Source organism: Poecile atricapillus, chromosome 1, assembly GCF_030490865.1.
Source record: "Poecile atricapillus isolate bPoeAtr1 chromosome 1, bPoeAtr1.hap1, whole genome shotgun sequence".
Classification (NCBI taxonomy): Eukaryota; Metazoa; Chordata; class Aves; order Passeriformes; family Paridae; genus Poecile; species Poecile atricapillus.
The window spans coordinates 3,270,062-3,282,445 of NC_081249.1; the positions used below are offsets into that span (position 1 = coordinate 3,270,062).

Consider the following 12,384-nt stretch of genomic DNA (forward strand, 5'->3'; position numbering starts at 1 on the left):
GATCGACACTGCTGTTTAGTAAGAGGCTTTACCATCCAGAAAAAAAAAATAATCCAGAATTACTCTGGTCATAATTCCAGTGGGTTCTGAGTTCTGAACCACACAGGGGGCTCAGCTGTGGGGAGCTTGCAGGCATCTCCTGCAGTCCTGCCTTGCCTGGCCAGTTCCCTCCCTCCATGGCAGGTTCTCTACCTCCTCTCTGGATTCCCCTGCCAGGCAGGTCCTGGTGACATAAGGAAACAACTTTTCCCCTCCAGTTTTTCCACTCCATGACAAGAAGGACATTGTCCCAACCACAATTCTACCCACACTGTCTTCCCCTTTCTCCTTCCTTTTCCTTCCTTCCTTTTCCTTCCTTCCTTTTCCTTCCTTCCTTTTCCTTCCTTCCTTTTCCTTCCTTCCTTCCTTCCTTCCTTCCTTCCTTCCTTCCTTCCTTCCTTCCTTCCTTCCTTCCTTCCTTCCTTCCTTCCTTCCTTCCTTCCTTCCTTCCTTCCTTCCTTCCTTCCTTCCTTCCTTCCTTCCTTCCTTCCTTCCTTCCTTCCTTCCTTCCTTCCTTCCTTCCTTTTCATTTTGTATTTTTTTTTTCTCTTTCCTCCTCTCCTCTCCTCTCCTCTCCTCTCCTCTCCTCTCCTCTCCTCTCCTCTCCTCTCCTCTCCTCTCCTCTCCTCTCCTCTCCTCTCCTCTCCTCTCCTCTCCTCTCCTCTCCTCTCCTCTCCTCTCCTCTCCTCTCCTCTCCTCTCCTCTCCTCTCCTCTCCTCTCCTCTCCTCTCCTCTCCTCTCCTCTCCTCTCCTCTCCTCTCCTCTCCTCTCCTCTCCTCTCCTCTCCTCTCCTCTCCTCTCCTCTCCTCTCCTCTCCTCTCCTCTCCTCTCCTCTCCTCTCCTCTCCTCTCCCCTCCCATTTTTGGATCTCCAAACCATCAGACACCTGTGCCCTGAGAGGACTGGGAGATGCTGTGTGTGCTTGTACTTGCTGGCACTTGAAACATACTTGGTACAAGTTCTGTACTGTGAGAAAAGTGTTTTGCCTTTTAACTCATCACATCACAAGATGATCTTTAGACTACACCCTCTCCGTGAACAGAAAAAACACGTTATCAGCTTTTCTTGAATTAGAGCAAAGTTCCAGCTTCACTCTTGGTTCAGCATCCTGCCTTGATAAACCCCTTGTTCTTCCTGATCAGTAATTCTTGTCCATGAAATATCAGCACAACATGTCCTTATTCCTGATGGGAATGCTCCTGTTTGGTGAGACCAACCCCAAGCAGGTGTCCCTGAGAGCCTCATTGTGTCACTGAGACCTCATGTTCTGTTCTAAGGGTGACTGCAGAAATCCTCCCTTGCACTGCAAGCCCTGCTCATTTCCCATTTTCTATTGTAGTGCCTTAACAATGGCAGTGCTTAATTACTCTCTCCAGAATTGCACCCCAGGATTTGGCTGATTCCCACTGAACTTTATTTATTCCCCCTACTCCTCATTTTTGACCTTTTTCATGTCATCAAGTGGCTGTCCCCAGGGTCTGCTTTTGCTCTCACATGAACAGTGCTTTGTTATGGGAAAGCTTCTTTGCAGTCGGGTTGAAATGTGACATTTAACTCAAAGGAAAGCCACAGAATAAGCAAAAAAACCCACCCCAGATTCCTGAAAGAAAACTGAATTTCTGCAAAAACCCCTTACTCTCTGAATAAAAATTCTGACTTTGAAGATGTCCGTCAACTTTCAATAGTGAAAGAAAAAATAAAACAATACTTCCAAAATCACTACAGTGCTTTGTAGAAAATGTTTAGTTCTGCACAGAAGAACAGAGACACCCAAAAACTAAACTGCAATTCCACAAGTAATTGTGTGAATGCAGAAAGATGTTAACACAAAGCATTTTGTTTCCTAAGTGTCATTTCAAATGTGAGTTAGATAAAAATGCTGAAATGAATGAGCTCACCATGTCTGATATGTGGTTCAGGACTTTTTCCTCTACAGAAAATTAACATTTTATTTTTCTAGCACACGTAGAATGAAACAAATATGGGAATCATAGACCTTGAACAAAAAATCCCGATTTTCATTCAAGTCTGGAGGAAGACAGACTCATTCCAGCCTTTGCCTGAAATCCTGGCATAGTTTTTCCTGCAGGACACCAGGTTCCTCAGGTCTGATGTTACATGTTCACTTCTGCTGGGAATTACTGAGAGTTTGGGGCCTCTGGATTTATGTTTGGTGATTGTTTCTATAGTTCTGCTTTGTTTTCTCATCCCTATTTGTGTTCCCCAGTGTCCCTGAGAGTTCCTGGGTGCCTCAGTCTGCTTTAATGCTCCAGGAAAATATTTAATTTATTTGGAATATCCCTTCTTCTTATACTGACACTAAGCAGGTGTGCTCTGACACTCTTTATTTTGATAATTATATCACATTTCCTCAACCCCAGTCCCTGATTTGAACAATTTCAAACCTCCGTGTCTCTCAACATGCTCCGAAGATTTTTCCATACTCCCATGGCTTTCCCAGGCGTTTCTAAGCACCTCCAAAGTCTGCAAAGAGCCTTTTTGATAAGGGGTGATTGACACAGCTTTCCATGCAAGGCCACACTGCTGGGGAATTTAATGGCACAGCAGCATTTCCCACAGGATTCTCCACTGTGGTTCTTAATTTGTTCACATTTTTCACTTTGGCCCGTGAGCAGGGCAGTGGCTGTCACTGTGCCATAAATAAAGATGACTGTGTTAAGTTGTTCCTTCATGAGTGAAGGGGGATAATTTGGAATCAGCAAGATATGCAAACAACTCGTGCCTTGTGCTGCATTTACCAACTTGTGTTTTCAGTTGTTAATTTATTGCCAAGTTGTTCCTCCCTAATGAACTTCCTGGGTACCTGGACAGGAATCGTGAACAGGAATCTCTGTGTTTAAATAACAACAAAATCATGGAATGGGTTGGGTGGGAAGGGACCTTAAAGATCAATTAATTCCCACCCCAGCCATGGCAGGGACCCCTCCCACTGTCCCAGGAGCTCCCAATGTCCAGCCTGGCCTTGGGCACTGCCAGGGATCCAGGGGCAGCCCCAGCTGCTCTGGCAATTCCATCCCAGCCCCTGCCCACCCTGCCAGGGAACAATTCCTGCCCAAGATCCCAAGATCCAGCCCTGCCCTCTGCCACTGGCAGCCATTCCCTGGCTCCTGGCAATTCCTGCAGCCCTTGGCAATTGTCTCTCTCCAGCTTTCCTGGGGCTCCTCCAGGCCACAATTTGATCACCCCAAAGCTTCTCCTCCCCAGGCCTAACAATCCCAATTTAAGATGGTTGTTACTGGTGACAGGCTAATTAACCAGTTCTTAATTTGTTTCTTCTGATAGACTGATTTAAATTCTATTGTAAATAGTTGTGGGGCGCTTTGGTGAATGCCTTATGAAAGCCAAATGTATGCATTGGATCAGCAGTTCCCTTTTTAGCCACCAGCATAAACAAAGAAATCTAGCAGGGTTTGATTTCCAAGGATCCAAACAAGTTGAATTTGTTGATGTAATGGCCTGGTAGTTGTTTCCTCTCCTCTCTTTTCTAATTATCAATTACCAAATCTACAGACATGCATATATACATGTATACAAGGCTACATAAAATAGTATCTGTGTGTCCCCTCCTGGACTCAACCCTAGAGCACAAACAAAATAATTGCAGTTCAAACCCCTTCTTTTTAATGTGACAATGTATCTTTTCACCAGAGCTCAGCCAATTCCAGTGCATGTCCCTTCAGAGCACTTGGATTTTTGCCTCTGGCTCAGTAATGGATTTCCTTTAAATTCAGTATTTTCTGCAACTCCTCTTGACATCCCTTAGTACTCTGCACTCATTATTGGAAAAGCAAATGTCCAGATTAGGCACTTTTCCAGCATTTTTTGTGGTGAAGGGTGATAAAAAGAAAATCTTTGGCTTCATAGCCACATCCTCACCTTCTTTAATTATTCCCATTAGCATTTCACAGATCTGCTCATCTACAAAACTTTCACAGGTTTCAAATTTTTGAGCATTAAGAACTTCCTGACGTTTTGATTTTACTTAAGACTCTTAAACTCACAGTCAGATTGTTATGGCTTCTGCATGCTTCAAACATAAATAAAACGTAGGTAGCAGGAGAAGTAAAAATGCTGCATTTTTGGAGTATTTTTCCACAAAATACTTCAAATAAAAGGGAATTTTAACTTCTTTTTACAAACAGACAGTTGAAGGGTATTGATGAGTGACTGTGCCTGGGACAGTGCAACAAAACCAGTGAACAGAGCTCAGGTTTCTGATTCCCTGATGCTCTATAAAGTTGATACAATTTCTTCAAAGACAGAGATTTATGGAAGAAATGGAGTTATTAAACTGCTCTATTTAATGATTTCACTCTACACAATTATATACACAATTATATAGACACATATATATGTGATATAGGTGTATAATGTGTGTGTTCAAAACAAAGACTCGGATTTATGAAAAGGGACTTGAAGGAAAAAAATAATGAGATATTTCAAGAGATGAAATGAGTAAGATGACAGCACACAAAAAAAGCGGTCATTGTTCATACCTGGCCTGGTTGCAATTCTTTGTGTTGCTTCTGGATAAACTGATGTGTTTGGAAAAATAAAAGTGGCACCTCCTGAAGAGAAAGAAGAGGACATAACACCTAAAGATTCATTTCCACAGTGATTCCCTAAATCCACCAAAATTTTCCCCTCCTGTAGAGTGAACAAATGAATGAAGACTTTGAATAACTAATTTCTGCCTTTGGACTGTTATATATAGAAGTTCACTTCAATAATCTTTACATCTAAGCAAATCCATTAAAATTACTGGATAAAAGTCTGTGCAAAATCTGTTTTAAGAAGGAGACAGTCAAGCTCAGGAAATCCCTTCTACCCCAACCACCTCCACCTGGGAAGGTGGCTTTGTATCCTCTGAAATAAAACCTCTTTTCCTTCATCAGTGCATTCCCAGAAAGGTCCGTATTTTCAACAGAGACTTTTGGCTCAGACCCTCAGATATCTCATTAATCTTCCCCAGAGTGAAAAAATGAGAAACATTGAGCTTGATGTAGGAAATGGAATCTCCCTTTTCTCAGGCATTGAAATTGCTCTGACTCCACCAATGGACTTCTGATGACCCTCTCCAGGAACATCAAAAAGGTCAATTACTGCTGATTTCAATAACTTTTTTTCTAACTTTTTTGTGGTCCACTGAAAATTGACCAACTGATTTCCCATATGCTGATGATTGGCACGACATTATTCACACTCCCCAATAATCTCATTTTGGTGAAATGAATTTCAGAATATCATTGTCAGTGCACACATAGAGAAAAAAGATAACACACAGAACTGCTGAACAACACTTGGATATATATCTGTAAGTGAATCTGCTTGGCAAATTAAAATCTCTGAAGCCAGAGATGGAAAAGACCATCAAGTCCATCTATTTTTAAAAAGGACTTAAATCTCATTCCAAGCCACATCAAAGTAAATGGAAAACAAATTTTGTTTCCTTTGGTGGGGTTTGCAGCAGGCCTAGAGCCCACAGCAGAACTTTGCCACTATGACCAGTGGCAAACCTCTAATCTCAGGGAAAGATCTTCTAATCCAGTGAATTCTGCTATGAAACTCAGAGTGAAAAACAAAATAAAATATGAAAGAAGCATTGCAATCCAAGTTTTGTTTTCTTTTCCTTTTGCATTATCCTTTGTATTATCTTTTTCCTTTCTCATAGAGAATTGTTATTTCTGGTCACTGTAGGTAACTAACACCCTCAGGCATGATCATGCAATATTCCAAACATCTTTTGTAGGGATATAAACCACATTATTTGTACAGTTCCATGCCATCCTCTGTTGCACAACTGTTAGAACAAGTTAAAATAGATTCTGAGTTATTTTCATAAATATTTTATATCCTGAAAGACAGATAAGGCATGTGTCATTCTCCTGCCTACACTCAACACTTTCCTGGGCCAAATTAACAGAACGGTGAATATCAACAAAAATCATTTTCAATTCAGAACAGACTTAGCGGCGATGACAACATGAGATTACTGGAATTCCCTGCTCAAGTCCCACAGCAGCTAGAAAATGAGATGAGCTAACTGCCTAAAGAGCAATTTTATTTGATTTCCATTTATTTTATGGGAGGGGAGACATCCCCATTCCCCAGAGCCCAAAGCATTTTTGAGCTCCAAGAAACTTCTAGGGATCCATGGAAAAGATCTGACAGTAGAACGGACAGAAGGACCAAAAAAATCCTCAGATAAAAGGCCCCAAAACTGCAGTTTTATGCTGTGGCAGGGACCCCCTTCTCTTGCAGGACACGAGAAATTTCTGCACCATTTTTGCACCACCTGGCCCTGCGTGATCTCACCTTTTCTCTGTGTGTCTGTGCAGAAAACACACAGACAGCAGGGAGGGGGTTCTCTCGCCTCCCTCCTGATTCACCACTTCCATTTATTTAGCAAGCAGCCCATGGAAAGGAATCCTGTGCTTTTAGAAGATGACCTACAGCAGTGGGAGCAGTGCCAGCATTACCTGTGTTTCTAGCATGCATTAACCGTGGAGAGTTTTGTAAGGCCTTATCAACATCATCTGAAGTCAAATGTGGAAGAGGAGCTACAAAACAAAACAAAAAGCAACACCAAAATGTAAAAAAAATCGCGAATTATCTTTTTAAACCATATTTTCCCCTGACAGGATTGCCTGAATGCGAATCTATCAACAGCCTGCAGTTCAGAGGGAGGTGTGTGGGCTACAGGGTAAATTACGGCATTCATTTCTCCAGTATCATAATTTATAGTTACGAATGCACAAAATTTCTGGCTGGTTATTGACAGTGTGCGTGTGGAGGAGACTGCACCGCACTGGTGTTGCAATGCTTGGTGGCTTTTTCTCTAAAAACCATGTTCATTTTAACTTCTTTAAACTGAGGCAAAATTTTCTCAAGCTTAGGTGAAAGCCCTCAATCCAGGTAATCCCTAGTCCCTTTTCTCCCCATTGAAATTCTAGCCATGCACTACAATTATTATAATTTGCATTAATATAATTAAATAATTTGCATTTGGACTTCAGGGGCTGTTCCTTTTTTCCATGAATTTACAGATTTTTATTTTTTTTATTCAATTCAGTCGAATCTTCCCAATCCTACCCAGAGTACAGCAAACTGCTGCCAGTCCTTAGAATCATGCCTGGAAATCACTTTATGAATCAATGTTTGCACTCTCGTTTAGTTAAAATGGAAAGAAATGAGTATGTGACCAGAAAAAACATTAGCACTGAACCCCATGTGATTTTTCTTCCTGCTGAATATGCTGAGCTTCAACTCGATTTTTCTCTGAGATGGATACATAGAAAGAGTCCCTAATTCTTCTCTTTGATAAACATGAGTGAAATGAATGGGAATCTTTCCATCAAAACCAACAGGATTTGGGTTGGGCTCCCTGTAACATTCTTAGGAACGGCAACATTTGCACAAGACATTTGAAATCCCAATTATTCACAGCAACAGATCCAGGACTGACTGCAGGCACGACGGAGGGCTGGCTTACTCTCTCTGAGGTAGTGTAGGTGTGACAGGAGGATGTCTGCGTTGTAGCTGGGGGTGAGCCTCTGGAAGTCATCCTTGGTCATTTTGCAGAGCTCCTTGCCGTCGATGTTCTGGAAGAGCAGGATGTCCACGTCCGGCAGCCCGTACTCCTTGACCGCCCACTCCAGCCACTGGCGCACGTGGTCAGTGCTCCACAGCGTGGGGTCTGCGGGGTCACACACAGGAAAATCAGGCAGGGAAAGGGGAATTGCTGAGCCACTGGACCAGAAAATAATAATCTAAATAATTCCCTCTTTACTGGCTGCTGGAGGAGTTAATTTGGCGTCTTGAGTGGAGGACAACTGTGGAGAGCTGTGAGCTCTTCAGTGTAAAATCCTGTTTGAGTGAGCTCCTTCTCCACTCAGCTCTTCTGCCTCATTTTTAGGCCTTTTTAGCCACAGATTAACAGAGTTGATGGCCCACCAACAGCACAGCAAGATGTAGCTGAACAATTTTCAAAACTCTGTTCAATCCTTATCTTTATTCAAGTGAAATTTCCACCCAAGAATCTTTCTTGGGTGCAGGCTAAATGAGTACTCACAGATTTGGGCAGTTACTTCACAAACCAGAATGGGTTTCTAGTTAATAATATTAGAGTATTAAAATATTCTGCTTTTTTTTTTTTTTCCCCAGACTGCTGTGTTGTACATTGCTACACCTGTGAGGGTTTTTACTCAATACCTGAAGTATTGGCAAAACCATCTGGGGAAAAAGAGCCCCAAACAGTTGAGATTTCTACTAAAATGTTTTCTAATGAATCCTTAATTTTAACTTAAGCTTTTTTTTTTTTTTTTTTTTTCCCTCTAAACTCCCCCATTTTCTATTTCTCTCCCATTCGACTTTTCCTTGCTCTTGAGTAAGGAACCAACAACATGAAGGTCCCTCAGCTGATACCATGAAGAATTTATACTTTTTGCAAAGAAAAGATTAAAGCCAAGGGGAAAAAAAAATTCCTCAAGACTTTCTTCCTCATCATCTTAATGACTCTGTGATTTTGTGACAACCTCAAGGCTGAGAATGGAGCACTGTGGAGGGCAATTGGCTGTTGTCCATCCACGAAAATCTGGGACATGAATGGCAGCCTAAATAACTTTTCTATGGCTTAATTTCAGTGCCATTCCTTCTCTTTCCATTGTTGTTCAGGCTGGTCTAAAAGAGGTGGAGAACTCCTGAATTCCACCAAAAAACACTTAAAATAATAACTCTATCTGGTATAAAACAAGCAGGAATCTAGAGGGATGCAAGTCTGATGGTAAATCTTGGATCTAAATGGGATTGCCCACACCTACAGCAGAGAACTCTGAAATCTTCAGTTTGCTCTGAAGTAAACAACTAAACACCAGGAAATTTACCAAAATATTTTCATTATGTCTACAATTTTTAAATCCCCCTTTAATTATGATTAATAGAAAGTTAACACAGCTAGAAATGTGAATTTTACTTCTAACTTTACCATATGACCTGCACACTGCCTATGCAATAATCAGAACCAACTGATTTTGCCCATTAATTTCTTCAAGTGGCCTCCAAATGGCAAGGCTGTGACTGTGACCATCTTGCTCCTTAAAAGTCATTCTCCCCAAACACACCTCCAAGAATACACTAAATAAAAAATCCCTTGGTGAGCTAACCATGCTAGGATAACTAAATTTTTTTTTTTAAAAAGTGCCAAACACCAGGAAGAGAAATGTTCTAGGAGAACATTCAGAAGCTGTGTATTTCAGTGGTGGCAGGACACTCATTATTCAGAGCATCACTCTCCTGTCTCCAGAACAGAATTGACAATACCATTGCAGAGAACACTGCAACAGATTTGTCCACACCTTTCTTGACAAATAACTGAAATAATCACAGCTTGCAAAACTGGCCACAGTCAGTACTCTTGCATGTCTAAGCAACTGAAAAACTGTAAGAATATTAAGCAACCTGGCAGAGGCAGAAATATTTCAGACAGGCACCTCTCTTCTGGAGAGGAACCAGCAGCAAAACATTCCCTCCTGGCTGCAGGTGTTGAGTTTACCCTGTGCAGAGCCTGTGGTTTAGGAACACCCACAGATGCCATGATGCTGTGACTTGGAAATAGGCACATTAATTACTCTGCAAAATATTCCAGGTTTGTTTGGAGGACAAGGCAGAAGGCAGCAGCCTTCTTGTCCCATCGACTGTTGAATGCCCCAGCCAAGCCTGCCAAGGCTGACCAAGAATTTCTCAACTGTGCTCTTACATTGCAGTGGAGTTGTCAGTTTGCTTATTAGAATGTTTTATGCTGCCCAGACTCAGGGGACAGCTCACATAAAGGCTCTTCATGCCCTGTTTGTTCCCACAGCATCTACTTTTTTGGTATTTAAAGATAATCTGTGCTACGGGGATCATTTCTTTCTTGCACACACCCTGCACCAAGCTTGTCTAAAGGATAAAAAATGGAGGTGCTTCTTCTTTTTGCCCTCTTTGGGGTGAAATCCTCCAAAAGGAGCTACAGGAGTCAGATAAGATCTGAGTTCTGGTTATCAGCCCATTCTGCTGCTGAAATGAGAGGAACAGATTGAGGAGATATCCTCACTGTGATCCTCCTCAGCTCATTCTCTCAACAACCCCTAAAAATGACTGCTCTTTTCCTCCTCATCACCCACATCACTACTTTTCTCCAAACACTCTTAAATAATCTTAGTGGCCTGGAGGGAAATGCAGTTTTTTCATCTTGCAGTTGTGGTGTAGAGGGTCTAACCTGCTGGCACAATGACTCTTCGTTCGTTGGTCGTCATGTTTGGGGGTGGAACGTGCTTCTCCTCCATGTAGTTCCCATAGTTCATCCCGACACTGTCTGAGCTGCTGACCATCTTCCCTCCTTTTGCCACGCTGCAGTCATCTGGAGAATTCCTAGGCAGACAAGAAAGGGGTGCTTCCGTTATTATTCCAGTCCTTATTAATATCACCCGGAATGAAATGGAAAACTGGGAGTAGAGTACCTGGAAAACCCAGGACCTCCCTCCCTGTGCCTCTTCGGATTCCTGAAGATTCCTTCAGTTCCAGGTTCAATGGACCATATACTTATTTCTATTATCAAAGGATCAGGCTGTCATATCTCTCCAAAAATTATAAATACTAATAATTTAATTCCAGACACAGAATGGAGGCTGGGTCGTGAGCTTGTCCAGCCTGGTGGCTGCAAGGAGCTGAATTTCCCTCTCCAAACATCTCACAGACAACTGAGAAACACAGAAATGCACTTATTGCATATTTTCTGGGGGGAAAACTATTCTTAGTTGCCGTTGTCCAAGCAGTCCAAGGCTTGGAGAGCTGCCCACCTCCACTGCCATCGTTGCTCCACACTCAGTTGCACTTCATGTCATGCAATGTATTCACATTTCTATGTAAGGCTCACAAAAAAGAGGAACATTTGCCAAAGCCATGATTCAAAATACCACACGCATGACTGGAAAAACCTTTCAGCTCCTGACTAGCTCAGTCTCCATGGTACTGCAGTCAAGACAGGGAAATCTGCAGAGGATCTGCAACCAGACACCTCTTTAATTTTGGCTTTGCTTTCTGAATAGAGTCTTTAGGTTTAACATCCCACAGGGGGTTCCCTAATGGCATTTTAATTGCATCACAGTTTTCTTTCTGGCAGACACAGACATATTTGTCCCTTAATTTAATGTCTACAACGTGTTTCATCAGAGGGAGAAAAATTGTTACAAAAATCAAAATAAAGAACTCAGCCATGGGGAATACCTTTAAATGTAAAGAGGTTGTTTGGCAAGGGAAGAAGGGTGTTAGCTGGGGTTTGGTTTCTTTAGCAATACCTCATTACTAACAAGCTTTCTTTTAGTCCTGCCATTTAACTCCTGAAATTGTGCTGTGGTCTCACTAAACAAGAGGCAAGTCACAGATTCATGGATTCATGGAATCACAGAATGGTTTAGGTGGGAAGGGAATTTAAAGATCACTCAGCTCCACCCCTGCCATGGCAGGGACACCTCCCACTGTCCCAGGAGCTCCCAATGTCCAGCCTGGCCTTGGGCACTGCCAGGGATCCAGGGGCAGCCCCAGCTGCTCTGGCAATTCCATCCCAGCCCCTGCCCACCCTGCCAGGGAACAATTCCTGCCCAAGATCCCAAGATCCAGCCCTGCTCTCCTTCAGTTTAAGGCCTTTCCCCCTTGTCCTGGCACTCCAGGTCCTTGTCCAAAGTCCCTCTCCAGCTCTCTTGAGCCATTTTTAAGCCCTGTGGCTCAGTTGTGTTGACTGCTCAGCACTATCATGGTTCAGGAACTAATCCAGTTCTAATTCTCACATGAGAGTTTTAAAAAAAGAACCAAGATGGAAAGATGAAAGATGAAAAAACTAGTGCACATCTGAACTACTAAAAGAAAATACAAAGTATAGCACAATTTTTTTACAAAAAAAGTGTTTCTACTAATTTTACCTTTCTGTGTTAAGGCAGATACTAAAGAAAAATATCAACTGCTGCTGACTTTCAGTTTAAAAATAAAATCTATCACAGAGATCATTCAGTGGCTGACAACATCATCTTCAGGAGAAGGAAGAGGGCACTGAATGTTGCCTGGAAAACATTGGCTTCACACACTTTTTCCAGGATGCCTCTAAACACATCCCATATGAAACCTGCCCTGTGTAAAAGCCCTGCAGCTGCTCTGTCAGCCCCAGGACTGAAAAACAACCATGAAAGAAAACACAATCAACACCTGCCACTGCATGGTGGTGAGTTCAACCCTTCCTCTCACAACCAGAGCACTTGGGCAATATTTTCTTAGGTTTAGGTTTGCTCCCCTACC

General features: G+C 42.4%; 1 protein-coding gene across 6 annotated transcripts in view; it reads right to left on the reverse strand.

Moving 5' to 3' along the window:
* Window positions 1-12,384, reverse strand: part of ERG (ETS transcription factor ERG) — a 100,737-nt gene that overhangs the window by 8,547 nt on the left and 79,806 nt on the right. For 4 of the 6 annotated variants that reach the window (XM_058834133.1, XM_058834170.1, XM_058834144.1 and 1 more), the window contains exons 3-6: window positions 10,316-10,467; window positions 7,553-7,756; window positions 6,540-6,620; window positions 4,557-4,628 (exon numbers count right to left, since the gene is read on the reverse strand). In XM_058834133.1, the coding sequence (XP_058690116.1) occupies window positions 4,557-4,628; window positions 6,540-6,620; window positions 7,553-7,756; window positions 10,316-10,467 (509 nt within the window). The remainder of the gene's footprint in view (window positions 1-4,556; window positions 4,629-6,539; window positions 6,621-7,552; window positions 7,757-10,315; window positions 10,468-12,384) is intronic. The other 2 variants (XM_058834153.1, XM_058834162.1) reach the window with 1 other exon arrangement.